The sequence below is a fragment of the Scylla paramamosain genome, chromosome 1, assembly GCF_035594125.1.
Source record: "Scylla paramamosain isolate STU-SP2022 chromosome 1, ASM3559412v1, whole genome shotgun sequence".
In the NCBI taxonomy this organism is placed as follows: domain Eukaryota; kingdom Metazoa; phylum Arthropoda; class Malacostraca; order Decapoda; family Portunidae; genus Scylla; species Scylla paramamosain.
The window spans coordinates 3,947,910-3,975,483 of NC_087151.1; the positions used below are offsets into that span (position 1 = coordinate 3,947,910).

At 44.3% G+C, this 27,574-nt stretch overlaps 2 protein-coding genes across 7 annotated transcripts in view; one reads left to right on the top strand and one right to left on the bottom strand.

Annotated features, from left to right (window-relative positions):
• Window positions 1-878: 878 nt before the first annotated feature.
• Window positions 879-23,778, bottom strand: LOC135090676 (beta-1,4-glucuronyltransferase 1-like). Of its 5 annotated transcripts, none has more exons than XM_063987980.1 (5): window positions 23,728-23,778; window positions 22,549-22,652; window positions 3,348-4,383; window positions 3,064-3,189; window positions 879-2,623 (listed from the first exon to the last, which is right to left on the bottom strand). In XM_063987980.1, exons 1-4 carry the CDS (start codon window positions 23,771-23,773, stop codon window positions 3,107-3,109), a joined length of 1,269 nt encoding a protein of 422 aa, XP_063844050.1. In that variant the 5' UTR covers window positions 23,774-23,778; the 3' UTR covers window positions 879-2,623; window positions 3,064-3,106. The 5 variants fall into 5 exon arrangements, with proteins under 5 accessions (XP_063844050.1, XP_063843771.1, XP_063843844.1 ...); XM_063987701.1 differs by having other exon boundaries at window positions 3,337-4,383; XM_063987774.1 differs by having other exon boundaries at window positions 3,337-4,383; window positions 23,645-23,767.
• LOC135090465 (uncharacterized) overlaps window positions 9,354-27,574 on the top strand; it is a 40,687-nt gene continuing 22,466 nt past the window's right edge. The window contains exon 1 of one of the 2 annotated variants that reach the window (XM_063987321.1): window positions 9,354-9,894. The gene's annotated coding sequence lies outside the window, so the exon portion shown is untranslated. Of the gene's footprint in view, window positions 9,895-25,570; window positions 26,951-27,574 lie in introns of those variants that run through there. The other variant, XM_063987233.1, reaches the window with a different exon arrangement.

The following is a 27,574-nucleotide window of genomic DNA, read 5'->3' on the forward strand; positions in this document are numbered from 1 at the left end:
AAGAGTTGTGACATCTTTCTGTTAGAATTGCATGTCTTGTCCTGTGCAAGTGGAAGGATCTTGTGGGTGTGTTTGGTCTCTCCTTATAATGCACCAGAAGTTGTTAATTGCTTGCATTACACCAAGCTGCTTAGTTAACAGGCAAGATATGATAATTATACCCCACAAAAATGTAGAATTTTCATTATTTTGAATGTTAACAACTCGTCCTTTGATATGAATAATATATGCCAGTGCAGGGCAAAATTGAGTGCTATCATGTTCTGGCATCAAGCAGATTTCTGCCACTGATAGGCTGCAGTAATGTTCACCTTGACTCACCTGGGCCTTCCCTAATTGATATTTGTAGCAGTTAAGACTGTTGTTTCTTGCTATTCAAAAGAGCAAGTTACTATTGAATTGTAATTTACTGTGCCATGTTAATGTTCAAATTCCACACATGGCACCACCATGCGCAGAACTAGTCACCTGCATGCTGGCGTTGTGGCTGGTGCTCATTATACACTACACCATTTTGTTAGAGTTTGTGTATTTACCTCAGCCAGTGGTTATGTATTCTCCCAGGTTTTTGTCTGTATGATATATGAAAAAGCTGTCAACAGATTTAGATGGAATTTTTGGCATGGTGAGTCTTTGGCTAATTGATTACATTTTGAGGCAGATCCAATAAGTATACATATGGATCCAGGATTTTTCGAGCTCCTCCATGGCTTAAGTCTGGAGAAAATCTGTCACAGTTCACGCAAGTCTACTAAAAACACGTGCAACATTTTTACTGTGGAGTTACACAGGTGGGCTCTGAGTGCCTTCTTGTTTAGGTGTGTAATGTGAGGTTATCAGTTACATGGGTTGCTCCTGGGGAGAATAATAGACATCTGATAGCTTACTAGACTCTATTTCGTTGGGACTTCATAACATTTTAACTTAAGGTACTGCACTGGCTTGGTGTAAAAGGCTTTCAAGATGTATTAAATTTGTGATAAATAGGAATCTGGTTGGAGTGATGACTGTCAGCTGTGTCTTGCCATGCATATTGCTGTATCTACGTACGAACAGCCTTGTGCGATGATTCTAAGGTCACTTGGACAAATAATGCCAACATGCTGCCTAGATGTTACTTATCAGATCTAATCATGCAGATGCTAAAGAACTTTCCACAGAAGGTACAATTTTTTTGTGATACATAAAGTTTATTTGAGCCGTGTGGCTGTGCACTCTATTGTCTTAAGCTGAAAAGTAGTTTAAAGTATTGCTTCTATTCTAAGTTGAGATTGAAAATTAGTAGTTTTATAAGCTGCAGTTGCTAATTTTGCAGTGGTTAATGCCATCCCAAGATGGGAAGCTACACTACTGCCTGCTTCAAGCAACTACATTGCCTAGCTTTAGAAATATTAGCTTTATTCTGAAGCATGTGTTAGGAGAAGAAAAAAGCTTGAACTTATTTCTAATCTAAATTTTACGTGGCCAAATTCATAGACAGGTACTCAGCATGAAGAGCTAACTTTGTAAGGGGTGGTGACGGCAGTAGTGGCAGTGCACATCACATCATTTAGAGCTGTTACAGAGCTTGTCATGAGCTTGAAGGATATGAGACACTAATCATGGTGTCCTTTTATATCAAAATATTTTCAACAATTATTTGCTTCACATCTGGCAACCAAGGATCTGCATTACTTTTTATTGTTTCATCAGAACAATTAAGTTCTCTATAATGAAAGAGTTGGGACTGATGTGCAAATCATTTATCTCCTTAAAAACAATGCAGGCAATGTATGAAAGTGTCAGTGATTGTAACATGAAACAGTTTGTGAACAATGAAGAAATGGATGGGATGCTGGGTGGACCAGTGTTGTATGATGCAAGAAGGGCATTTCTGCTGATGATGGAAAAAGGATACATTATTTCCATCTGAGAGAGAGAGAGAGAGAGAGAGAGAGAGAGAGAGAGAGAGAGAGAGAGAGAGAGAGAGAGAGAGAGAGAGAGAGACTGCAAAGTTTGAACAGTGTACAGCAGTACACATAACATGGATTTTCTGCTTGTGCATCCTGCACATGCAAGTGAAGGGAGAGACGTTTAAGTCCTTATGTACTTGACTTTCATTAGACTATTTATGTAAGAATCACATAATCACTGTTGGATGTATTATGAGTATTACGTTTTACAAGTTGCTTAATGATATGGGATTCTGAGAGAAAACCTTACCACATATGGATAGAAAATAGAACCTAAGGATATGAGGAGAAAGCCATTGCAGGTGAAGTTTGGAAACTGAGCACAACACCACAGGTTAAGCACCTCTGTTACCCGCATTAATTTCATCACATATAGTGGAAAAATAATCTTGTCACTCTGTATTGCATGATATCCATTGTAGGAAGCATCAGTCTCCTGCCGGCACTGGTGAGTGATGTCAGTGGCGGCGGCATTTCTCACTGTGGCCATACTTCTTCTGCATTTCCTCCATGATTTGGTCATAGATTTTCGAGTTCTTGATAACAAAGGGTTCCCTCCATGTCTCATCCTTGGTCTTACTTTTGCTTCTGCGCTTGATGCCGGGTGCGTGGACCAGGAAGGCTCGGTCCAGGATTACCAGATTGTACTCCTGCAAACACAACTCGTGCATCTGGGAAAAGAAAAGAACAAGATGGTCGTGGTGCATCATTATGGTAGTAAAGCAGTAAAAATTAATGTATTTTAAGTCGGAAAATAGTTTGAAATTTAAGACCAATTGAATGGTATCAAATTAATCCATTAACAATATTATGATAGTGTGACAGCCTGGCTGCACACACTGTGGCTAGTTTGAAACTACACTGCCATCGTATTCCCTACGATCCAGAAAGGCATGTGAAAGGGATGTAAAAAAAGGAACTGGGAATTCTCCTCTCTACTTTCATTAAGAACAGGCGTCAGGTGGATGCCTTGGGTTGGTTATTACCCTTCAAGGAGAGTGGAAGTCAGGTATATACTTATTAAGATACATTTCGTTGAGTAGAGTTTGTGATATATTGTGCTTTACTTGAATCACATGACGTAAGGAAAAAGGAATGCACTTTTTTTTACCTGAGTCATTTTGTCCTGAAGCCCTTCCCATGACAGCCGTTCATCATAAAGGGGTTCTTGCTTGGTACATATGTAGATGGGCTCCCACCGGTGGTAGGGGAACTCGCGCTTCACAACAGAGAAGGTCTGGGGAGGATTCAGTCATTAACCTAAATGCTTAGTGACTGCAGCACAATGGATAGAAATATAGACATCAGTTATGCTCTGTGTAAATACAGTGCTGTGTGAATAGTGGTGCTTTAAACTCAGCCAGTATGCTACCAGCTGATGTACCTTAATGGTACCTGGGGTACCCGGCTGTGTAATCCACTCGGCAATGGCAGGAAAACGCTGGCAGTGTGCACACACGTGACGGTGAAAGTAGACGGCATCATGGCGGTGGTACTGCTGAAGCAGTTCCTCCTTTGTGGCTGGCACAGTGCTGGCCACTTCAAATACTGGCACCACATAAACTCGGGGCGACACAGAGGCCGCCCGCACCTCAAGTCCCTCTGTTATACGCGATATCATGGTTAAGAACTGCTGGGCCAGTCCCTCTGATGGGTAGAGCTCCACATCTGAGGGCAACACATACCAAGTACTCGCCGCAGTGCGGGCGATGTTACGAGCCACATTGACAGGGTATGGGAGGACTTCCAGTGTGCGGAAGGTCCGAATCGACGCTGTAGTCTCCTCTGCATTGCAATCACATGTCTTCTCATCTACAATCAAATGCCAGTCAGCTGCTGGAGGCGAGTCACGGGGCCAGAAGAAGTGCCATGAGACCTGCTCTCTCACCTCTACAGGACCACAGGCTCTGAGATAAGCCACTCGGGCAGCAGCCAAGCAGAAATCTGTATAAGGGACAAAAACTGCCACAGAGAGTGGCCCCGACCAGCGGGTGGCCAACTCTCCAACGTGGCTGATCATTTCAGGTGTGGTGTGCGTTGTGTAACTGACAGACTCATTAGCACCAAAGCTGCGTGAGGCAGGAAGCCATTCATACAACACATTGTATGGACTGTCCTTGTCCAGCTGTGGGGAACCTTGAGTCTGTCTCTGCTGATGGTCTGTGGTTGTGAAAGACAGAGTTGAGCACACAAGAAGGGCGGCATCCCTGTCTCTGTGAGGCTGATGGGTGGCGGCGGCGGCGGCTTCAGCTGGATCACGCGGTGGACAGGCTAACAGGGCACAAGGGGCGGCCAGCAGCAACCAAGCGCTCACCACCACTGCCGCCCCTAAACACGCCCATCGCTGCCACCGCCGCCACGATCGCGTCCACGCCATGCCAGACCCTCGTCCACACGCCCACCATTTATCTTGCTCACCACCCACCACCACCTGTGCCGAAATGAAAAGAATAAATTTTGTACGATTGATAAAAGTAATTTACACCATGATGTTAATAACTTGAAGGGAAGGGAGAGTGGCATACACATTCACATTTGCAGTTGTGTCTCCCTCCCCTCACACACACACACATACACACACACACACACACACACACACAGAAAGAGAGAGAGAGAGAGAGAGAGAGAGAGAGAGAGAGAGAGAGAGAGAGAGAGAGAGAGAGAGAGAGAGAGAGAGAGAGAGAGAGAGAGAATAGAAAATAAGAAACAAGAGCAACTAAGACGGTGCCAGAGCTGGAAAACCTAACTTGGCAGATTAAAGGAAATGGAGCTCCTTACATTTGGAGAGATAAGAGACAAGAGACTTGATTGCAAATAAATGAATTAATAAATTAATTATGAATTCAAGGACAGGTTGTAAGAATTAGATAGAAGTAGAGGAGCGAAAGACGGTTGAATAACATGAATTAAAATATTCCCCAAGAAAAGAGAGAGAGAAAAAAAAAAAAAACGGAAAATGTGCAGGGAGAGGTGAAAAAGACATGAAAATTACATCAACTGAGGCGAGAACCGAACAAATACGTACAGATACAGACAGGACCACACCAGTGTTTGTTCTACTGGTCCTGTACACCGCTCACCCATCCACATAATTATGTACAGTACATATTCATGCGCGCGCGTATGTACTGTATGTCTACATAATATATATATATATATATATATATATATATATATATATATATATATATATATATATATATATATATATATATATATATATATATATATATTACACGGACACGGATAACGGAGTTCCCTCTTTCCCTCGCTCAGTGATTTTCAGTCTGCGTCATTTTGCAGGTTGCGCTTTGTGGTGTCCCATACCCTTTCCTTGTTTTCACACGAGCGACTGAGAGATTCCCGCAACTGGTGGCGCCACTAAGTGGCTTGGAGCCGTTTTACTTTCGCCGCGAGTCACGCGATCCTTGTGGATTATTCACAAGTTGTCCGGTGCGGGGGTTTATGATGTATTTTTTCCTGTTTGTTTTAGTTTTGCTATGATATGTGTTCATGCATGAAATCTTGGATGACAACAGTCAACAATCTGGAGCACCTGGTGCAATGGCACATACATCAGTAAAGGGGAAGGCATGGGAGGAATTTGACATTGTCTGCTTTCAGGTTATTCTCTATTGGGTAAAACTGTCCGAAAGCCAGTCACTCAAACGTTATTCGACTGTCATTGCTGGAAACGTCATCGGCGATGCCGCATGAGGTGAACATGAATAACAGCTTCGTATATATATATATATATATATATATATATATATATATATATATATATATATATATATATATATATATATATATATATATATATATATATATATATATATATATATATATATATATATATATATATATATATATATATATATATATATATATATATATATATACACCTCATGATGAAACAGCCTGCAGCGGCACTCCTGTATGGCAAACCTCTTCCCAGAAACGATTCCGTAGCACCAGAGTCGCGAGTATCAATCAACGGATCAGTTGTACCGGTGACACTGAAGTAAACCTAAAGAAAATGCTCATTACTGATGATTTTGAAAGTATGTGTGTTAATGACGACAAGAAATATTTGACGATGAGTGTGCATAGTGTTGAAAAGGTGAAAAAGGCAGCAGTCCATTAAATTTCAGAATTAAGATGTTAATGAGAATTAACAGAAGCGTTATACGTAGTAGATCTTAATTAAGGTAGCAAGGTTTTCACGGTCTCAGGAACCAATGAATTATATAGTCAATGAGCCGAGCATGGAGTGCAAGAATACACGTTTATTTGAGTAACACCTTGCCTGTGAGGGAAGCAAACCATTGAGGAGAGAAAAGCTGCTGATGCTCAGCCACAGACTGTTATTTACGTAACACTGTTGTGTCATGAACTTGATTTGAGGGCGATTTAAGACTGAATAATCCCTTAGTTCGGTAAAGCCTTTTACTGAACGTGCATAAAGGAGTAGATTGAACATTTAATCTTTCTGCAACAGTTTAAAGCTAAGGTTTAAAAACAACACTCAATCCGGCTTGCGCCTCCCCAGCTTGGAAGGGAGCCACGAGCCAGCACAACACTCACCATAGCCTTGCAACACAGGCGGACCTTGGAGAGCCACAGGTCATTTCCCACTGATGGAAAGCGTTATGCTAGATTTACGAATCACAGTCATGATTTACAGAATTTATACTGTTTGCAGTGAACTGTTTGTGTACTCTTGAAGGGTAACAAGTCCCAGTGTTGCATAGTCAGGTGTGTGAAGAGGATCATGAAGGCATAGGACAGCACAGGATCCTCGCACCTGACGGTGATGTACATGACATCATGCATGTAGCTGACTCATCCACGGACATCGAATTACCATTGAACTGCACGTCACTCGAAACATTATTACTCTACGGGTAACTCACTCAACGTTTGACTGGGATGATATTTGGGACGTGACACTGCAATTGTGCTGATTAGTGTTGGTCTGTGTGCTTGCTACTTCATCAGCTGTACCTTGAGGTTGAGTAGTGTGCAGGGGCGCCCTCGCAGCCTCTCGTCGCATGCTGCACACCGGCGCCGTGGCCACGGCCTCGCACTCAGTTGTGCCAAGACTGGCCTACTGCAGCATTTCTGCAGCGTCCGAAAAATCTGAGATGGAGAATAAGTCACACCCCGCTCAGGAGACTGTGTGACAGGACGATGCTAAACCGAAAATGAAATTCTTGGTTCCTGTCTTCCATCTTGAAATTGTAGCGAGTATTTGGTAAGTTTAGGTGTGCGCGATAAGGAATTGTGTCACTGGATTGTGTGGGGACTTATTTTCCAGCGAGTCCGGGATCAATATTGTCGCCGCGGGACCTCTCGAGTGGTCACCCACGTGCTCCCGCCACAACAGTAATCAATAAGACTGTGACGTCACCCTCACCAGCCACTCATAACTCGCAGGGTTTTCCGAGTTTGCATTCCCATTGGTCCAGTGAAGGTGCGTGACTGGTTCACGATAGAGGTGCCTCATGTTGCCCACCGCATGATACATCTTTCCATACATTACCACTCAAATTTCATCCCTTGTATATAACTCCGTGTGCTGCAGAAAAGTTTCACTAAAGGAAGACACAGTTCATAGTAGGGAAATGAACCAAAGAAAATCGTTGCTTGTTTTGTGAGCGATGCTGCAGCGAGTCTCGACCACGGCGCCTGCGTCACACACACAGGGAGGACCAGAGCATGGCACACACATGCCTCGCGCCCGCCTGGAGGAGAGGAGGCAGAGGCAGATGCCCTGGCGATTTGCTGGGGTGTATGGTGTGAGGGGTGATGTCTTAGTGTGAGGGTGTGGGTCTCCTGGTGTGAGGCTTGAAGATGTTCCCTCACATTCATAATTTTATCTCTTATTTTCGTATAGATTTTTCTACGTGTCAAGAAGAACGGCTAAGAGTAAAAAAAAAAAAAAAGTCCTCTCAACTCATCACTTCAGAAGTAAAATAAACAAAAAAGCTGCCAAATATGATTCTGAAGGTGTCTTGATGTTGCTTAAGTAAACTGCTCCAGGTCACAGAGAGGAGGAGAAACAATGACAAGCAGAGAGTTCCAGTTTACCTGTGTAAGGGCTGAAAAGATTAGAAAAGGAAAGATTAAAAAATGAAAAAAAATAAGTCTTGCGCATCGATGGAGTAGGGGAGGCAAGCAGTCATTCAGATTCAGGAAGTTTAATGACCAAAACTTAGGATTATAATCACAAGTCAATATCACCTGGAAAAACTTAACCCAAAATGGAGAAAAAAAGAAGAAAAAAAATCTACGTATAGTAGGGAATGGCGGAGGGATTGATAATGGCGTTGGTGATGGTGGTGGAGGTGGTGGGGAAGTGTCCTGGCGAGGTTTGGGTGAGTTGTTCCACATCGAACGGTTTACAGTGAGTGACAGCTCCGGTAATTACTTGCAGTACAGAAGGCACGGCAGAAAGTGACACACCGCAACGTAGTTTTCTCTCTTTTTTTTTTTTTTCCCTGTTTTGTTAGTCACACTCTCCCTTCCCTTCCTCTCTCTCTCTCTCTCTCTCTCTCTCTCTCTCTCTCTCTCTCTCTCTCTCTCTCTCTCTCTCTCTCTCTCTCTCTCTCTCCAGGTGCCAGAAGACTTTTGATTTTGATACACCAGTGTGAACAAATTAACTCTTCTTTCTTTTCCTTTACAAGTATGTAACATTTTTGTATTTTCACACAGTACATGGGTACAGAGTGCGTGTGCCCTGTTGGTGTTCTGAGTTGTGGTGAGGCAGAAAGCTCACTGACGCGTGTGCCTCGGAATCGTGCAGTGGCGAGTGGGTATGTCGTGGGTGACTTCTGGGTGACTTCGCCGGTCCTCTTCAGGTGGTGTGCAGTCTCCTCTGTGCTGGAGTTGGGGAGTATGGGGAGCGACATTGCGGCCTCGACCTTTCCATCGTCAGGTGATGAATGTTCTGATTTCAGAATGCAGGATTACTAATAGCACTTTAGATACAGAAATTGCAATATTTAAAAAAAAAAATTCCATATTCTTGATCTGATTACGAGCATCTGACGGAGGACGGAGCGCCTTTTGCTCAATGAAAAAAGAAGGGATTATACTTTTCTGGGAAAAATAATCAACAATAGTCGTGTTCAGCAGAAAATTGCAATGAAACATGTGAGGCTCAGTGGATGAGGGAAAACAGACTTAGCGACGAGCTGCATTAGGAGAGTCTTGTCAGGACTGTGCTGGGCGTGTGCTACTCCTGCATATGATAAATGTTATAGAAAAAGAGGTTATTTTGGTGTGTGTGTGTGTGTGTGTGTGTGTGTGTGTGTGTGTGTGTGTGTGTGTGTTATTTGGCGATATCGTGTATAAATAACATTTCATTCATCTACCTTCCAGTTCACCAGTGGGGGCGTTGCTGAGTGTTTGCCTCAGTTACTGCGTTAAAGAAAACTGTGGCGCCGAGCAGCCTCGGGGTCAGACCTTGGCCTCGGCCTCGCCGCGGCCACCAGTGCCGCTGCTACCGCCATCGTGAGGGAGTGTTTGTTCATCTCTCTCTGGGCCGCGCCACAGAGGTTCACACGGTGAGCGCCGTTGTCTCACCAGTGCCTTGCTCTGATCAAAGCCTGGCTACCTTGGCATTCTGGACTCGCCTCCACCTGCAGCGGAGAGGACCAGTTCACGTTTTCGGGAGTTACAGATTGTTCCGTGAAGCTTATAATACCGGAGCACGTGATGAAGAGTGAGTCAGGCATGAGGGGCAGCCCGGCCCTCAGGTGAACTGGCCAGCCGCACATACGGGGCGCCACGCACCACAACCACCCCGGTGACCCAAACAGTTACAGGAAGGTGAGGCCAAGCACCACCAGGGAGCTCAGACCCTTGGCGCTCCGGGCAGGTGAACCACGGAGCAGCAGCACCAGCACCACCACTCCAGCTGTTCACCAATAACCTGGTCAGTGCATCAACCCTAACTTTCCTGTAATGATATTGAGATGCACTGAACGTTAACGTATTGTATAACGAATCTTTGAAGGATGTTTGTCTTTATTTTCTTCGTTGCGTTTCACCACAAAGTTGCCATGAGCAACTTTGAGAAATGAGTAGCATTTTGCGCGTGCACACAGGAAGTAAGGCGAGGTAGGACGCATGCGGGTGGGAACAATGGTGAGGCTGCGGGCAGGTGGGCATGTGCGGGTCCTCCCTGTCATTGTGTGTACCTGCTTATCTGCTTATTGTTCTAGGCATTTGGTGATAGATATTACTGTCTGGGTTAGATGTTCGCTTTGGCGGGGTGTCGGTCGAGGAGTGAAGGCGGAGTGTGAGGGCCGGAGTCGAGGTGGAGTGAGAGGATGGCAGTGGAGGCGGAGAGTGAGGGCGGGAGTGGAGGCAGAGTGAGAGGATGGTAATGAAGGTGGGGTGAGAGGACGAGAGAGGGACCGGGTGTCAGTCAGAAGATGGGGCGAATAGTTAAGATGAGGAATTGGTAAATTGAGAGGAAGGAGTGGAGAGAGAGACTAGCAAAACCGAAAAAAAAAAGAGAAAGAAAAAAAGTAGAAGCAGTGCTGGGGGTGAAGGAGAGCGATATTATTGGGTCTGTACAATAGAACACAACCGGAACGAAGATGCTGTCCATGAAATTAATGACGCTAAACAGGACCTCCGTTTGAAAGGCAGTCAGTATCGTGAGGCCTCCCAGCGTGCCTCCACTCAAGCTGCGTGCCGAGAGTGTGGACCTCACGCCGCCCCGCTAACCTGTCCCGGGGCCTTGGCGGGGTGGGGATGGGGGGTAAAAGGACACCAATCGACCTTCTTTTTGCGTTCTTTTTTCTCTTACATAAATGGCTCAAGGTTTGAAAAATAGATGAAGAGTGCTATTTTTCTCTGTCTTCTTTTATACTAATAGCCAGGGTTGGTTGGTAGCAAAGAACAGGGAGAGAGAGAGAGAGAGAGAGAGAGAGAGAGAGAGAGAGAGAGAGAGAGAGAGAGAGAGAGAGAGAGAGAGAGAGAATTATAAAAACGGTTCTGAAGCTTAAAAAAATTCTCTGATAGGATGCTAATTAGTGTCCGTGCTTATGTGATATTGTAGGTTATTAGTGAGTCACATCACTCCACTACCTCACCATCACACTCATAAAAGTCTGCGGTACTTTAACTTGTCAGAACGGGAAATACGAGAAAAGATAAGACACTTGGCGTTAAACATTCTGTCCAATCCGTATTACTTCTTATAATTCGTCGCAACAAGCGGCTCGTGTCCCCTGCGCTGGGAGGGGAGACACTGAGGAGGAAAGGAGGACTGGTGTACTAATACTGGCCTTATATTAGATAGGCATCTTTTATACAAGGACTGCCACGTGTAGGCCTAATGGCTGGTCGCTGCTTCTCATATTTTCTCGTGTTTTTATGTTCTCATCACAAAAATTAAGCCATGCAGTTTCAAAGCCAGTTTTCTATATAAAGTCTACACAAGTAACTCCCGCATGAAGAATCGCCCGTAAGAGTTATGGCATTGGAGGGGAAAACACGAAGAGGCCGCCGTAACACTTAAACCAGTGAAGGACCCCGTGAGCGATGGAAGGCATCGTGAACCAGCGGAACTCCCGTGACCAGTGAATGCATCGGTCGAGGGGTGCGAAGTCGTGCCGCGGGGCCTGTGTCCACGGCCCTGTGAAGCGAGAGTCAGGAGAGAAAAGTAGAATAAAAACCCACTCATCCGTTGTCTGAACCTGAGTGCATGAGGGAGCACAGACGTGGACCAATACACCGTGAATCTATGAAAAAGATGAAGCTTATTTACATGGATGCAGTCCGCTCACCACTACTATTTTCAAAGGCCACAAAGATGATTAGCCGGGCTCTCAAGAGTGTTTCTCCTGTTAATAATGTGGAAATCTTGTTAATCTGTCACCGGAACCGCAAAAACAGACTTGAAAACTCGTGCAACTTCATCTAGAGCCTTTTGAAAGTAGTCGAGGTGTGGCGCAGAGGTGTTTCAGAATATGGTCCTAAAACTGTACTGGTATAGAAAGCTTACGGCCAAGCGTCTTACTTTATCTCTTTTCTCCACACCTCCCTTACTCTCACTGATTGTTGTTAACTCTCGCTCACTGCTGCAATGTTGTATCTTCTGTTATTACACGTTATCTTCACCATTACCGTTCTTCTGAATTTATGAGCTGCATGCCTCTCTTTTCCGCACCTCGTTATACAAGTTTTTTTTTTTTTAGTTCTTACTCTCCTTTTTTTTTTTTTTTATCCTCCTTTAGCTGCCTAGTATCTTCACTTTTGTATCTCTTTCATTGACAAACTCTGCAATTCTTCCTGTGTGTGTTATTATTTTTTTCTTCTTTTCTTTCTTACGACTTGAAGCGTTTCGAGACAGAAGTAGCAAGACATTTCTGGAACTAAATTGTCCATTCCACTGGAACCTCTTTTCTCACGAATCTCTTGTTTCATTTTATTTGAGCGCCAATCGAGTTCATCCCTCTGTGAGCTTGGTCAGCGTTCTTCATATGAATAGGAAAGAATAATCTAATATACCTTTCTCTTTCAGCACAAATTGATTACATATTTACATGGTGAAGTGGTGTGGCCACGTCTGTCGTTTAATCAATTCCTCACATCATTTCATAGGCCTGGGCACCAGTTCCGAACTTGTCACGTAAAATAAGCATTGGGGAACTCCTGGTGCTTCCTGAGTTGCTTTCACTGCACGGAGGATCTGCCTCGACTCTGGAACTGCGTCTTGTATGTTTTCGTGCGCTGGAGGTGGAGTTGCTGAGATGGTCAGTGTTAGAACTACACAGGAGGAGGATATTGAAGAGAGGTGCACTACCAGAGAACAGTTAGGGCGAAAAGTAACATAATCCAGTACCATCACCTCCGCCATCTTACTCCTCCTTCTCCTCCTTCTCACCATCATCACCATCATCATCATCACCATCATCATCATCATCAGCAGCAGCAGCAGCAGGAGCAGCAGCAGCAGCAACAACATTTTTATCACCACCACTACCACCACCAGCAATATCACCACCAGCATCAACACCACCCCCACCACCACCATCACCACCACCAACAACTATTACAACAGCAACAGTATTACGAGTAATTTTTAATTTCGTGTGAAGGTCGGCCATTGCCCCGCCGCCACCACCACCACCACAACCACCACCACCACTCAGGCCCACTGCTGAGCCTCCAGTCCTCCTCCTCTTCCTCCACCTCATGACTCCACTCACTTTTCTGCCTCACTTCCTCATTATCATCAGTCACTGCCTGCTGTCTATATTGATTGCTACCTTACTGTAAACACGAGAGAGAGAGAGAGAGAGAGAGAGAGAGAGAGAGAGAGAGAGAGAGAGAGAGAGAGAGAGAGAGAGAGAGAGAGAATGTGTGTGTGTGTGTGTGTACATGCCACAACCCTAATCGTTTACGAATAAAGAACATACACACATGCGTACATACGTACTGTACTTATGAATAACATAATGCAAATCGCGGTCACTGCAGTAACACACACACACACACACACACACACACACGGCGCAACAAGTGAGCACACTGACCTACCGTACCCTAGCATCATTAAGGCAAAAGGTGATAGGCTGCACGCAACACATACACACACACACACACACACACACACACACACACACACACACACACACACACACACACACACACACACACACACGTTCATCTAATCATCCACCTACCCACTAACCCGCCCAACCATCCATCCATCCGTCCATACCCTAACCTTCTAACCCACCCGTGCACCAACACACACACACACACACACACACACACACACACACACACACACACACACACACACACACATATAGAGGCATACCAGCCGCAGGAATCCACGTGTAGGCGCCCCTTGTGGCATTTAACATTCCCACGCAATCATTTACATCTAATAATAGCAAGGAGCAAATGTTGAGATAAAATAAAAATTCTCTCATGAGTTTCATATTATAAGGGCATGGGGAGGCAAGGCGGGGCGGGCAGGACAAGGTGGGCGGTGCTGGCTAGGTGGGGCATGGCTGGCTAGGGCTCTGCAGTCGACTCTCTAATTTTCAGCGGAGTTTATGAGCATGATTTCTTTCCCTCCTCGTTCCTGCCACCGCGAGCCCTGCCAGCAGCACGTCGTGGACCAGGAGGCAAGTCGACAATTAGCAGTGCCCACCGCGGGGTGAAGAACTATTACAGGTGTTGGAGCCTTATTCAGAAATGCTTTGCTCTCTCATCACGGCTATTTTGAAAGGCCACAGAGATGATTAGCCGTGTTCCCAAGAGTCTTTCTCCCGTCATTAATGTAGATGTCTCGTTAATCTGTCACTAGAGCCTTAAAAACATCCTTAAAAACTCGTGACACTTCATCTACGTAGAACTTGTTGAAAGCAGTGGAGGTGGGGACAGAAGTGTTTCAGAATATGGTCCTTACTCGTGTGTTGCTTCTCTTACGTAGTCTCGTGTGTAGCGCTGATCTGTGAGCGAGTGTGTGCTGATGTTTTAGATTCTTAGCTTGAGTTGTCATCGTTCTTGAAGCCTCCATTTTTATTTTTCAACAGGCAACTTAGCGGGTTCCTTCCACCCTCCGTTTATTTATTTGTTTGTTCTTTTCTTTGTGTGTGTATGTGTGCCTTTAGCCAGCCGTAAATACATGAAGGAAAAAAAAATAAGAACTGATCTGAGGTGTGTAGGCGGTCCAAGGCGGGCCTGTGCGTGGCAGGCAGGTAGGCAGGGAGGGACGGAAGGGCGCAGGACAACCTTTCAGGCACCATGAGCTGCGTGCCGACCCGCCCCTCCTCTTAATGTTAAATGTCAGTCTCAAGTGTGTCAAATCCTGAATGGGGACACGGGAAATGTAGCCTCTTTATACCAGATATTTCACGACAGAGCGACCTGTGTGTGTGTGAGAGTGTGTGATCGATGGGGCCATTTGTACAGAGTGAAGGCCTTCTGCCGGGAGAGGACGGCCAATATGTCGCGTTCACTTCAGAGTATTGGAGTAGGGAGACTTTAATAAACACTCAATGAAATACCTCTTCCAGGGTACTCAAATATTTATATAGCGGATAGTGTACGAGTGTGTATCGCCAGCAGCACTGACGGAGTGAGGTTAGGGCGTCCTTGTCGAGGTCACGTGTCGGGAATTCAGCCACCGACTGCTTCATAACGGCCCGAGGACATTAGGAGGGATCGAGGACACTGTTCAATCTTGTAATTTCCCTCGGGGTGTCTTAGCTTCGTGTTCCTAATCGTTTCGGTGGAATAACCCAACTACTTCTGGCTGTAGTGGAGGTTGTTGGGTATTTTAAAGCGTGTTTGTATGATTCTAGTGGTAGTTGAACAAAGTTTTCTGTACCATCAATAAGAAATACACTCATGAGAACCGGACTAATTATCTGTGGCGTTTGAAAATAGTCCTTATGTTTAAGAATACGGGAATTGCTTTAACTATGGAGCTTACACACACACACACACACACACACACACACACACACACACACACACACACACTTGTCTCCACCACGGGCTCGTCGGAACATTGGCGGTGAGAAAGAATTAGGAGTATAAATAGTCAAGCTGCGGGTTACCGTTGTGAGGCAAATTATGACTTTTTTCAGGAAATTATGTTATTACCGCACCCTGGGAACGAGGAAGACTCAGGCCAGCGGCGGCAATTACTCCGGGCGTAATTAATATTTTTTTTCCCTCGTGTGCAGGAATTAGGAAAATGAAACGCGGGCAAAATTACTAAATGAAAAAAATATATATATACGAAAAAAAAAGAAATAGAAAAAAAAATGCAATGATGATGATGATGATAATAATAATAATAATAATAATAATAATAATAATAATAATAATAATAATAATGATGATGATGATGTTGATTCTTTTCTCTCTCTCTCTCTCTCTCTCTCTCTCTCTCTCTCTCTCTCTCTCTCTCTCTCTCTCTCTCTCTCTCTCTCTCTCTCTCTCTCTCTCTCTCTCTGTGTGTGTGTGTGTGTGTGTGTGTGTGTGTGTGTCAAGGAGATTAGATAATAAAAAAAAACACTCAATTTGCTGCTCTAAAAGAAAAAAAAAGTCAAAGAAAAAGTAAAAACATAAATAAATAAATAAACTTTGTCAATTAAACAGTAAAGGAACACGGCAGGTGTGAAGGTGCTAATTAATAACTAACACCACCCCATACACCTGCGCGTCCACACCTGAGTGCATGGCGGTGAATTAATTGAGGATCGAAAGAATTCCTGCCTACACATTACTGGCTGCTTATTTGTTCGCTTTGTTAATTAACGCTGCGCTGTAATACACTTCACTGCCCACTGGTTTAATTCTTGCTTTACTTTATAGTTTGTTTGCTTATAATCTGTTCCTTCCTTCCTTCTTCATTTCCTTGTTTTGGTTCGTTGGTTACTTTCTTTATTTTTTCCTTATGTTGTTTTCTCCTTCCTTCCTTCCTTCCTTCCTTCTTCATTTCCTTGTTTTAGTTCGTTGTTACTTTCTTTTCTATTTCCTTATGTTTTTTCTTCTTTCCCTCCTTCCTTTCTTCTTTTTCTTTTTTAATGTTTTTGCTTCTCTGCTTATTTGTTTTCTCTCTTTTCTTCTTATTTGTTCTTTTTGTCCTTATTTTCTTTCACCCCCTTTTTGTTTCGCTTTTTTATAATCCTCAGTTGTTCCTTTCTTCCTTTTTCCTTCGTTTCTTTCTTCATAGCTTCTTTTCCTGCCCTCCCTTTTCCTTCATATTTTTCTTTCTTTTCTTTTTCCCCTTTTCTTTATTTCTTTCTTAAGTTTCTCCTTTATTTTCTACATTTTCTTGCTTCTCCTTCCTTTATATCTTATTTCCTTTCTTCCTTTCCTCATTCCTTCTTTCCTTTCTCCCTTGTTTTCCTCATTCCTTCCTTCCTTTCCTGATTCATTCCTTCCCTAATGCCTTCCTTCAGTGAAAACGCTCCCTCCCTCTGACCTTTCTTTCTTCCTTCCTTCCCTCCCCTCATCCTTACTCACTTCATTATTGTACTTTCTTTACTATCATCATCTTTCTGCCCTCCTTCATCCACTGTTACCTACCTTCCTTTCTTCCCTTCTTCCTCCTTCAGCCCCTCCCTCTCTTTTTCCCCTTCCATTTACCTCCACCCCCCTCCCACACCAATTGCTGCCAACCCCCCCTTCCCTTGCCATCGCCCTCCCAGACGCCTCTCTCTCGAAGATGAATGAGATTTTGAAGGGAGACCGGAAGGTAACGTTCAGAGGCCTCTAGCGGCGTCTCCTGGCGTCCTTGACCTGCCAGGAGAGGGCTGATGGCGAAGGTCACGGCGGAAAATTGCGGGAATGGGTCATGGGGGAAGCGTAGGAGGAAGGGAGAAAGGAAGGGAGGAGAAGGAACAGTAATTCAGAAAGGGAGTTTGTTTACGCATGTTGGAGGAAGTGAAAAGAGAAAGAGAGAGAGAGAGAGGGGAAACAAGAGAAAGAATAAGAGAAGGAAGGTCATGGGAACTCGCAAGGAAAAGAGTGTAGGAGGAAGGAACAAAAGAAGGGAGAATGAAGGTAATCCAGATTGGGAGTTTGTTTATGCATGCTGGAGAGAGTGGAAAGAGAAAGAGAGAAAGAAAACAAAGGATAAGAGAAGGAAAAGAAGGAGTTAAAGTTAGAAGGGAAGATTGATAATTTAGTAGAGAGAAGAGAGGGAGGGAGGGAGACAAGTAAAGGCATGTAAAGTGAAAAGAGAAAATAACAGTAGGAATGAAAAAAAAAAGGTAAAAGTAGGAGGGAGGAGAAACGAATGATTTAACAGTGAATTAGAAAGAAACCAATAAAAGAAAGAATGAAGGAATGAAGGAAGGGAGGAAGGAAGAAGAGTAAGTGACGGGGATAGTGAGCTAGGAAAGGAGAGAATAAGAGAAGGAAGGAGAAGAGTAACTGAAGGGAGAAAGAAGAAGAGGAATGGAGGATTTAGGGGCAAATTAGGAAGGAAAAAAGAAAAGAAGGAAGTAAGAAAAGGGAAAGGAGAAATATTACGGGATATAGAAAATGGGAATAAGAGACGAATCAATAGAAAGAAGGAGAAATGGATACTGTATCAGCAAATCACAAAGAGAGAAGGCAAGACGAGGTGGGAACGTGGGGAGCATAGGGGGCAGAGAGGACAGAGAAGGAGGAAGGAAAAGAAAGCAATCTGGCGTGACGGGGGCTGTGAGGGCGACACCACACGCACCTCCTGCTCCTCCCGGCGGCTCAGACCATTCCTTTGCTTCTGTTGGAGGTCGCCAGCACTGTCTCGGCCTTGCTTACCCTCATGTGTGTGTCGCCTCGTCCGCACCTGCTGTCCACTCCCTCCCCCTGCCTGCCTACCTGCCTACCTGCCTGCCTACCTGCCTTTCTTCCTGGCGATGACACGGTAATGATATGGTAATGGTGGTGGTAGTGGTGGTGGTGGTGATGATGGTGATAGTGGTGAAAAAAAGGTGGTTGTGGTGCTATTGTTGTTGGTGGTGGTGATGGTGATACTACTACTGCTGCTGCTGCTGCTGCTGCTGCTGCTGCTGCTGCTGCTGCTACTACTACTACTACTACTACTACTACTACTACTACTACTACTACTACTACTACTACTACTACTACTACTACTACTACTACTTCTTCTTCTTCTTCTTCTTCTTCTTCTTCTTCTTCTTCTTCTTCTTCTTCTTCTTCTTCTTCTTCTTCTTCTTCTTCTTCTTCTTCTTCTTCTTCTAACTGCTGTACTTTTTTCGTGTCTTTTTCTTATGTAATCATTTCTCTTATCCATCTGCTTGTATTCTTTGTTTCTTTGTTTCTTTCTTACTTTTCTTTCTTTCTTTTTTTTTCTTTCCTTCTTCTTCTTCTTCTTCTTCTTCTTCTTCTTCTTCTTCTTCTTCTTCTTCTTCTTCTTCTTCTTTTTTCTTGTTCTTATTCTTCTACAAAACAACAACAGCAACAATAACAACAACAACAATTACTACTACTACTACTACTACTACTACTACTACTACTACTACTACTACTACTACTACTACTACTACTATTACTTCTACTACTACAACAACAGCAACAACAGCAGCAACAACAACAACAACAACAATCAAAATTGCGCTACGCACCATTCATACTTACTCAATACTTGACCTAAATCTAAAATGCAAAATCGAAGACGAGGTAAATAAGTCACGGCCACGGGTGCACTACGTAACAGCTGCCATTTCTGCTGCATTTTTTTTTTCACTCTGTCTGTCTCTCTTTTTTTAAAATCAATACCCTAACACGCACATTTATTTCTTAATGAGGATTCCACTACGTTCTGTGTCCGGGCGGCGGTGACGCAATAGGGGACAGGACGCCACTTCTGCGACGCACCTCCAATACTTTCAAAGGGCTCCAGTTGAAAATACACGGGTTTTTAAGGGTGTTTTTATGGTCCTAGTGATTGATTAACAAGATTTCTACATTATTAACAGGATAAATACTCTTGAGAACCTCGCTAATCATTTCAGTGGCCTTTGAAAACAGTCGTGGTAAGAGAGCAAAGCTTTTCAGAATACGGAATCAGCAGGTGACGAGGATCCCGTGACGTAACGAAAGTGGCGTGACGTCACGGGCGAAGTAATGCCGTCACTCCTCCCGATATGCTGACGTGTTGGCGTGATGACCTGCAGCACTAGGTGAAATGTCGGCCACTGACATTTCGAATCAAACTGCTGACCTTTTTCGTGTCTTTTTCTTATGTAATCATTTCTTTTATACATATGCTTGTATTCTTTCTTTCTTTCTTTCTTTCTTACTTTTCTTTCTTTCTTTTTCTTTCTTTCCTCTCCTCTTTCTTTCTTTCTCTTTCTCTCTCTCTATTCGTTTGTTTGTTTGTTTTTTTCTTGATTTCCTGTTTTCTTTTTCTTTCTTTCTTTTTATATTTTCTTTTCTTTATTTTTCTTTCTTTTTTCTTTCTTTGTTTCTTTTTTACTCTGGATATTTCTTTTGTTTTCTTCCTCTCTTACTTTTTCTTTTTCTCTTGTTTTCTTTCTTTTTTCTTCTATAATTTTATTAATCTTTTCTTTAAATCTCCTAGTCATCTTTCATTGTTTCTTTCTTTCTCGATTTATATTGTCTTTTTTACCTATTTCTTTTCTTTTTCTCTTGTTAACATTTTTTTCTATTAATCCACGCGTCATCTTTCTATCCTTTTCGTCCTCCCTCCCTCTCTTCCTCTCTTCTCCCTTCCTTCTCTATCTTTCTTTATTCCTCCGTTTCTTTATTTGCTAAATCGACTTGCATTGCTTTTTATTTTTTTCATTTTTTTTTTCTTACTTAGACACCTACGTTTTCTTTGTGTCCTTGTGTGTGCGTGTGCATGTGCGGGTCTATTCTCCGGGAGATGCGAAGTGGCAGAGGCAAGAGGTAGCGATACATGGGCGTGGAAATAGCAACTAACTGAAGGCACGCAAATACATGCATCTTCTTTTGCGATCACAGTGACGAGGTGCAGGGGCGGAGGAGTGACGGGAGACGTGACGAGGCGGTGACGCAAGCACGGGGGTAGGGAATATGAATGTGGGTCGCACGTCCATAATGAATGATAGAGGTGGGTGGTGGTGGTGGTGGTGGTGGCGGTGGCGGTGGTGTGGCAATAGTAGTGCTCGACTTAGATTGATGGTGGTGGTGTTAGTAGTGGTGGTGTTTGTTGTAATTGTTGCTGCGGTGGTGGTTGGACTGGTAATACTGTAGCAATGGTGGTGGTACTGTTACTACTACTACTACTACTACTACTACTACTACTACTACTACTACTACTACTACTACTACTACTACTACTATTACTATTACTACTACTACTACAATTATTACTACTACTACTACTACTACTACTACTACTACTACTACTACTACTACTACTACCGATTATATTATTAAAAATACTGTTACTACTACTACTACTACTACTACTACTACTACTACTACTACTACTACTACTACTACTACTACTACTACTACTACTATTGCTACTACTACCGATTATATTAATGAAAATTATAAAAGCAACAATATAATGATGATGATGATGTTGATGATGATGATGATGATGATGATGATGATATAATAATAATAATAATAATAATAATAATAATAATAATAATAATAATAATAACAATAGGAACAACAGCAACAACAACAACAACAACAACAACAACAACACCATATACATAAGAAAAAAAGAATATATAGACACCACAACAAACATTTCATCAGGGAGTGTGAGCATCAAGGATTTAATGTGATGCAGTAAGCTAATCCGTCCGGCAAACATCGTGACAACGGACTTAAGTAATGCAGGCCAGAGAGAGAGAGAGAGAGAGAGAGAGAGAGAGAGAGAGAGAGAGAGAGAGAGAGAGATTAGTAAGTTCCGTAATAGTGATGGACTCCAGACAACCACCAGCCGGGCAGACCTCGCCTCACTTCTTTGAATTACAGAAGCAGAGTCCACGATTAATGTCTCTGAAACAATCTGAGGCTCCAGGTAAAGAAAGAAAGTCTCGAGAATCGCTTGATTTATCTATGCGCCGTTTATTACTTCGGCGAAACATTTATTCGAGGGTTGGCGTAGATCTTCACCATACCCGTCCCGTGAACCGCAGCTCAGCTCAAGCCACTCTTTTGTCTTCTCCACTTATGACTCTCAGAAAACGTGTACCGGTGCTTCTTTTCCACACTGTACTTCTGGAACACTTTGACCAAAGATATGGGTTCTCGTAGGTATGTTTTTCCCTTGACGGTACATTATAACTGGTTACCTATCATTAAAATCATAAAACTACCCTTGAAAACCAAATCAACTTCTATTAGGACCTGTTGAAAGTTGTCGTATAAAGATGCTGAAGTGTTTGTGAATGTAGTCTCCTTACGAGCTGCTTCCTTCAATGCTGACTGCTTGACGTCGATAAAGGGGTCAATGGTTTCTCTTTCATGACCCATTAGTTCATTGATTGTGGTGCTGACTGTGCTCTTCCTCTAGGTTGTGTTTCTGCTGGATCCCATCACCATTACGAAGGGGAGGAGTTATGGGTATTTAACAGTTATGGAAGGAAATGAGTTAAGAGTGGAAGGGAACGAGTTGGGTATAAAAAAGGAACGAGTTTAGAGTGGAGGAGAAGTTAATTGAGATTGTTAAATGTGTATTCTTGGCAAGTAAGTGGGATGAATGTAATGGCGAGAGGGAACGAGAGATGAGGTGGAGGCACTTCGTTACTCTTACATCCTGGTTGTTGTCTTCCTCAGTGAGTGTGATTCACTTTGATCCATTCAGTAGTGCAGACAATTCCCAAACTTCTCAATATCCTCATAGAAGAGATAAATATGATAGCGGGTGACTTTTTAACACACGATTATGAAAACATCGTTAACTTAATAAAATCCTCAAGTAGCCTCAAGAATATTATGAAACTTGCTAATGTACTGAAATAACCATCCTTTCATACACTCTGAAATAGGCAACAGACGAAGCGTTAAAGTGATCAAATGTTTGTGTTGCATCCTGTCCTTCCTCTCACCACCACGCCAGCAGTAGGGATTGCTTTCATACCTGAGACTGGTTCCTGCCACGCGTGTCATGTACTCGCGAGCCACACTGCAAGTTCAACCCCATCACTGCCCGCCGCCAAGTGGGCCCGGCAGCCGAGGGCCCTCCTGCAGCAGATTCGATTTATTGATAAGCGTGTGAAAAAACAATCACAACTCGCGTGTTATTGTTATGATGATTATGGTTGTAATAACAGATGATGGTGATACTACTACTACTACTACTACTACTACTACTACTACTACTACTACTACTACTACTACTCTGCTACTACTACTACTACTACTACTACTACTACTACTACTACTACTACTACTACTACTACTACTATTATTATTATTATTATTATTATTATTATTATTATTATTATTATTGTTATTATTATTATTATTATTATTATTATTATTATTATTATTATTAACAGTAAAAGTAATTGTAGCAGCAGCAGCAGCAGCAGCAGCAGCAGTAGTAGTAGTAGTAGTAGTAGTAGTAGTAGTAGTAGTAGTAGTAGGAGTAATAACAGAAGCAGTAGTACGCAGTTACACTAAATGCTATGTGAGAAAAGAGTAAATAATCATTTCGTCTCTGTACCATTGTTGCCACATCTAATGCGAGGACATAATACGAACAACAACAACAACAACAACAACAACAACAACAACAACAACAACAACAAGAGCTACTACTACTAAAACTACTACTACTGCTACCACTACTACTACCACCACCACTATTATTATTACTACTACTACTACTACTACTACTACTACTACTACCCATTACTACTACTGCTCTAACTAATACTACAACCGTTAGTGCCAATAATGCCTGAAGGCGCAGTCAGTACCATCGACCCAGCACAGGACAGGACTTAGTGTAATGCCAGCCAGCCAGCAGTCCCTCCCCCCAAGCGTCACTTCTGTGTACGAAAACCACACACTCCACCCCTCCCTCTTCTTCCTCACGTTCCCAGCTGTCACGTCACCTCTCTCTCTCTCTCTCTCTCTCTCTCTCTCTCTCTCTCTCTCTCTCTCTCTCTCTCTCTCTCTGCAAGTGTTCGGTATTTTTCACGTCATCCCCTCACTTTTCAAACACTCACGTTTGCAAATCCACCAGAGACCGCGTCCACTCACACAGCTGTTACCAAGAACTGACCACGACGTTTGAGATGTGAATTCTTACCCACATTGTCATCGTATGAAACTGCTCGGGCAAGGACGGCACTCATAACAGGCTAAAAATACACTGCTACAGTTGAGTGTTGCCAGCCATCTCGTTTTTCCTTCAGTGCCTCGTGTTCTGTTGAAAGGGAGACGAAAGTAAAGGATTAATTCAAGGGGTTTACTGCAGGAATCTGTGTATGTCGTCTTTGCGGAAGGTGTTCTATGTTAAAGAAGAGGAAGGTGGATGTGCAGAGAGGGGAGACTGAAGGTTTTAAGCTAACATTCATTAAAGAGTTTGACCGAGAGTGTCTGATCGAGGTGTTTTAAATGGGATAAGGAATATAACAAGATTCAAGTAGATATTTAAAGCTAACGAAGATAGAACAAAAAAAAGTGAGTAGCTCCAAACTTACTAAAGTTAAATGTAAGAAGGAAATATGAAGAAATAGGTTCACATATAAAATGGATGACTGGTTATAGATTCAAGCTGTCAGGGATGATAGTGTAGTCAATAGGGAGATTTCAAAGATTAGATAGAATTATATAAAAAAAAGGTTGGTGTTACATTATGTATCATACGGGGACTGCTGTATGAAGACTTACTGGCTTGCAACTTTCTTTAGGCTTGTATGTCCTGAGGATCTTAAATTTTTTTGTGGCCAAGAGAGAGAGAGAGAGAGAGAGAGAGAGAGAGAGAGAGAGAGAGAGTACCTTCGAGTGAATTTCTCTCTCAGCCTCATGTTTCTTCTTGCCTCGCTCACGCCGTAACAAAATTTCCTCCACCCGCACCCTTCTCCCCTCCGCCCCTCTCCCCAATCGTCCCCCGCGCCTCCTTCTTTCCCTTTCCTTCCCTCGATCTGGGTCACCTCGGCGTAAATTGATCGAGATGAAGGAAATCTTGACCTGCGTGTTCACCTGTACTCTCTCTCTCTCTCTCTCTCTCTCTTTCTCTCTCTCTCTCTCTCTCTCTCTCTCTCTCTCTCTCTCTCTCTCTCTCTCTCTCTCTCTCTCTCTCTCTCTCTCTCTCTCTCTCCCTCTCACCCTCACCCCCTCCCCTCTCTCTCTCTCTCTCTCTCTCTCTCTCTCTCTCTCTCTCTCTCTCTCTCCTCCCTCTCTCTCTCTCTCTCTCTCTCTCTCTCTCTCTCTGGACTATTCTTAGGTCCACGAGGTATATTTTTCTTTCACTTTTTTTCTCTCCCTTCCCCTTCCCATCGCCTCCCCCTCTCCTCTTCCTCCCTGCCTCTTCCTTCCTCCTTCCCTCACCCGACCTGCCTCACCTTGCCTCCTCCATCCGTTCCCTCCATCCTCTCCCCTTTCCTTCCAACTTTTTTTTCTTTTTTTCTCTCTCCCCCTCTTCCTTAGATACGCTTGTACTTTCGTTTTCCCTCCTCCTTCTCTTTTCTTTTTTCTTCTTCTTCTTCTTCTTCTTCTTCTTCTTCTTCTTCTTCTTCTTCTTCTTGCTCGTGTTGTTGTTGTTGTTGTTGTTGTTTCTTTCTTTCTTGTTCTTCTTCTTTCTTTCTTTCTTTCTTTCTTTCTTTCTTGCTTTCTTTCTTTCTTCTTCTTCTTCTTTGTCACAGTCTCACCTTGCTGTGACACGCCGCCCCCAGCTGTGTCACCCCCATTGCTGTGTCATCCCGTCTTCTTTATCAGTCCCCCTTTGCTGTGCCACTCCATTGCTGTGTCACTCCGTCTGTTGTGTCACGCCGTCTGCTGTGTCACGCCGCCATGAACGCTTGTGGTAACATCTCTTTCCCGTGCCTGCATCGCCCCCCCCGAGTCCCTTCCTCACCTTAATTGTTGTAATTACACTCAGGTAATGACAGGTATTTTGCGCCACACTGCCATAGCTCGGGGAGGGGCGCGGCGGTGTGGCTGGGGATGGGGGTAAGGGGGGGTAGCTGTTGTATGGAGGCAGGGACGAGGGGCACATAGATCAGGGTTGACTTATGGAGTAGTGAAGCTCCCCGGAACACAACCCGGATATGTGTGCATTTAATTGGATAGTGCTGTAGCTAATTCCGGGTCAGGGGGCAGCTGGGAGGGCTTACGTGGGAATTGCGGGTCTCAGATGGGGCCACACACGCGCACGCACACACACACACACACACACACACACACACACACACACACACACACACACACACACACACACACACACACACACACACACACACACACACACACACACACACACACACACACACACACACACACACACACACACACACACACACACACGGTAGGGAAACATGGCGTGCCAGTTGCGTGGAGTTTATCATGATTTGGTTGGATTTGTTAGTTTGTTTCTTCCGCTTCCCCTTTCTCTTTTTCACTGCTGCTGGTGGTGATGGTGGTGGTGGTGGTGCTTCCTCTTCCTCTTCTCCTCCCTCTCCCTCGCACACCATCACCCTCGCCTGTACCCATTCACCCCTCCATCAGTCTCTCCTCTCACAAAGACCTTTTCTTTTATGCACGACGCCCTTTCAAGACTACCTATTTCATTTCCCCTTCCTTGCTACGTGGCGTCTCTTCCCACACCGCTGTTTCCTTCTCTCCTACGCTCCTGCACTCCGCTCCCCTCTGACACCTCCCTCGTTTAGTGCAAAATAGGCCCTTAATTCCTCCACCTGTTGTTTTCATGATTGCTTTTAACGTCTCCCTGAAGGCCTACTACTCTTCCTACACCCTCGCGCCCTGCTCCTCTCCAGCCATGCGCCCAGCTCTTCCCCGCCATGCAAAGTGAACAAAGACGCATCGATCCCGTAGATGTAAACACACGGTGGATTCTCCTGGTTCCCGCTACACCTTGCCAGCTTCACCACGCTCCCAGGGCTTCGTGTGGCCCCTGCTGGCCTCCTCCTCAGCACTAATGGCGGCGTTAATGTGTGTCTGGCGATGGTAAACACAGCAGAGGACGAGAAGTAGCACCGTCTGGCTCGCGGGATGGGATTTCCAACGTGGCCGGGATGGTGCGGAAGTTCTGGGAAGATGGCATGAGAGAATATGAGAAGACAACGCAGAAGCGAGAGTGTTGGTCCCTCCCCCGCCCCGTGCTGCAGTGAATCCTTCCGTGTGACGCTAAGGAGGATAACCAAGGTGTGCTGTGCGTGCGTGTGAGGAACAGAGGGCGAGACCATAGTGGCAAGACACCCGTGAGTGGCCGCAAGACCGTGTGCTGTGTTTATCGTTGTCGCTGGTAGGATGACGATGGGAGGGGAGCACACCACACACGGCTCCGTCAGGTAAGCCGCCCCTCCCCGTGGCCTGGCTGGCGGGAGGGAGGCAAGGGGCAGCTGAGTGATTCCTTACTGAGTTGATGCAGGCAAGGCACCAGAAGGTAGAGGGATTTAGGTTAGGGAATATATTTTTAATCCGCCCTTTCCAGCTCATAAACGAATTAGAACGAGTTACCCCAGAAATTCCTTCCGCTTTCTTCTACGTCGCGTATAGCTTAAGTTGACCTGACCCAGAAACCTGCCTAATGAGTTGTGACCTGAACTGCACGAGAGTTGGCTTGCACGAGATCAGTCTTAAGGCGCCATCTCGTGTTCCTCTTCGACCAAGGCACTCCAGGACCGCTTGTGAACGCCGCTGGCCGACTCAAGGGAGGGTGGCCGCGGGGAGGTACTGGCGGCGGCAGGGCAGGCAGTGGTGGCGGCGGCGGCGGCGGCGGCGGCGGTGGCGGCGGTGGCGGGTGTAATTTAGGAGATTAGCGAGTTTCACGACGGACCTTTGCGTGTCTCACTAAACAAGGTATACATTTTTCACCAAGGTCTTCTGGCAGCCATTTTGAATCATAAGTTATTTTTTTCTTCTTCATATTTCTTGTCTTTGTCGATGTTGATATGTGTGGTTGTTGGTGTGTG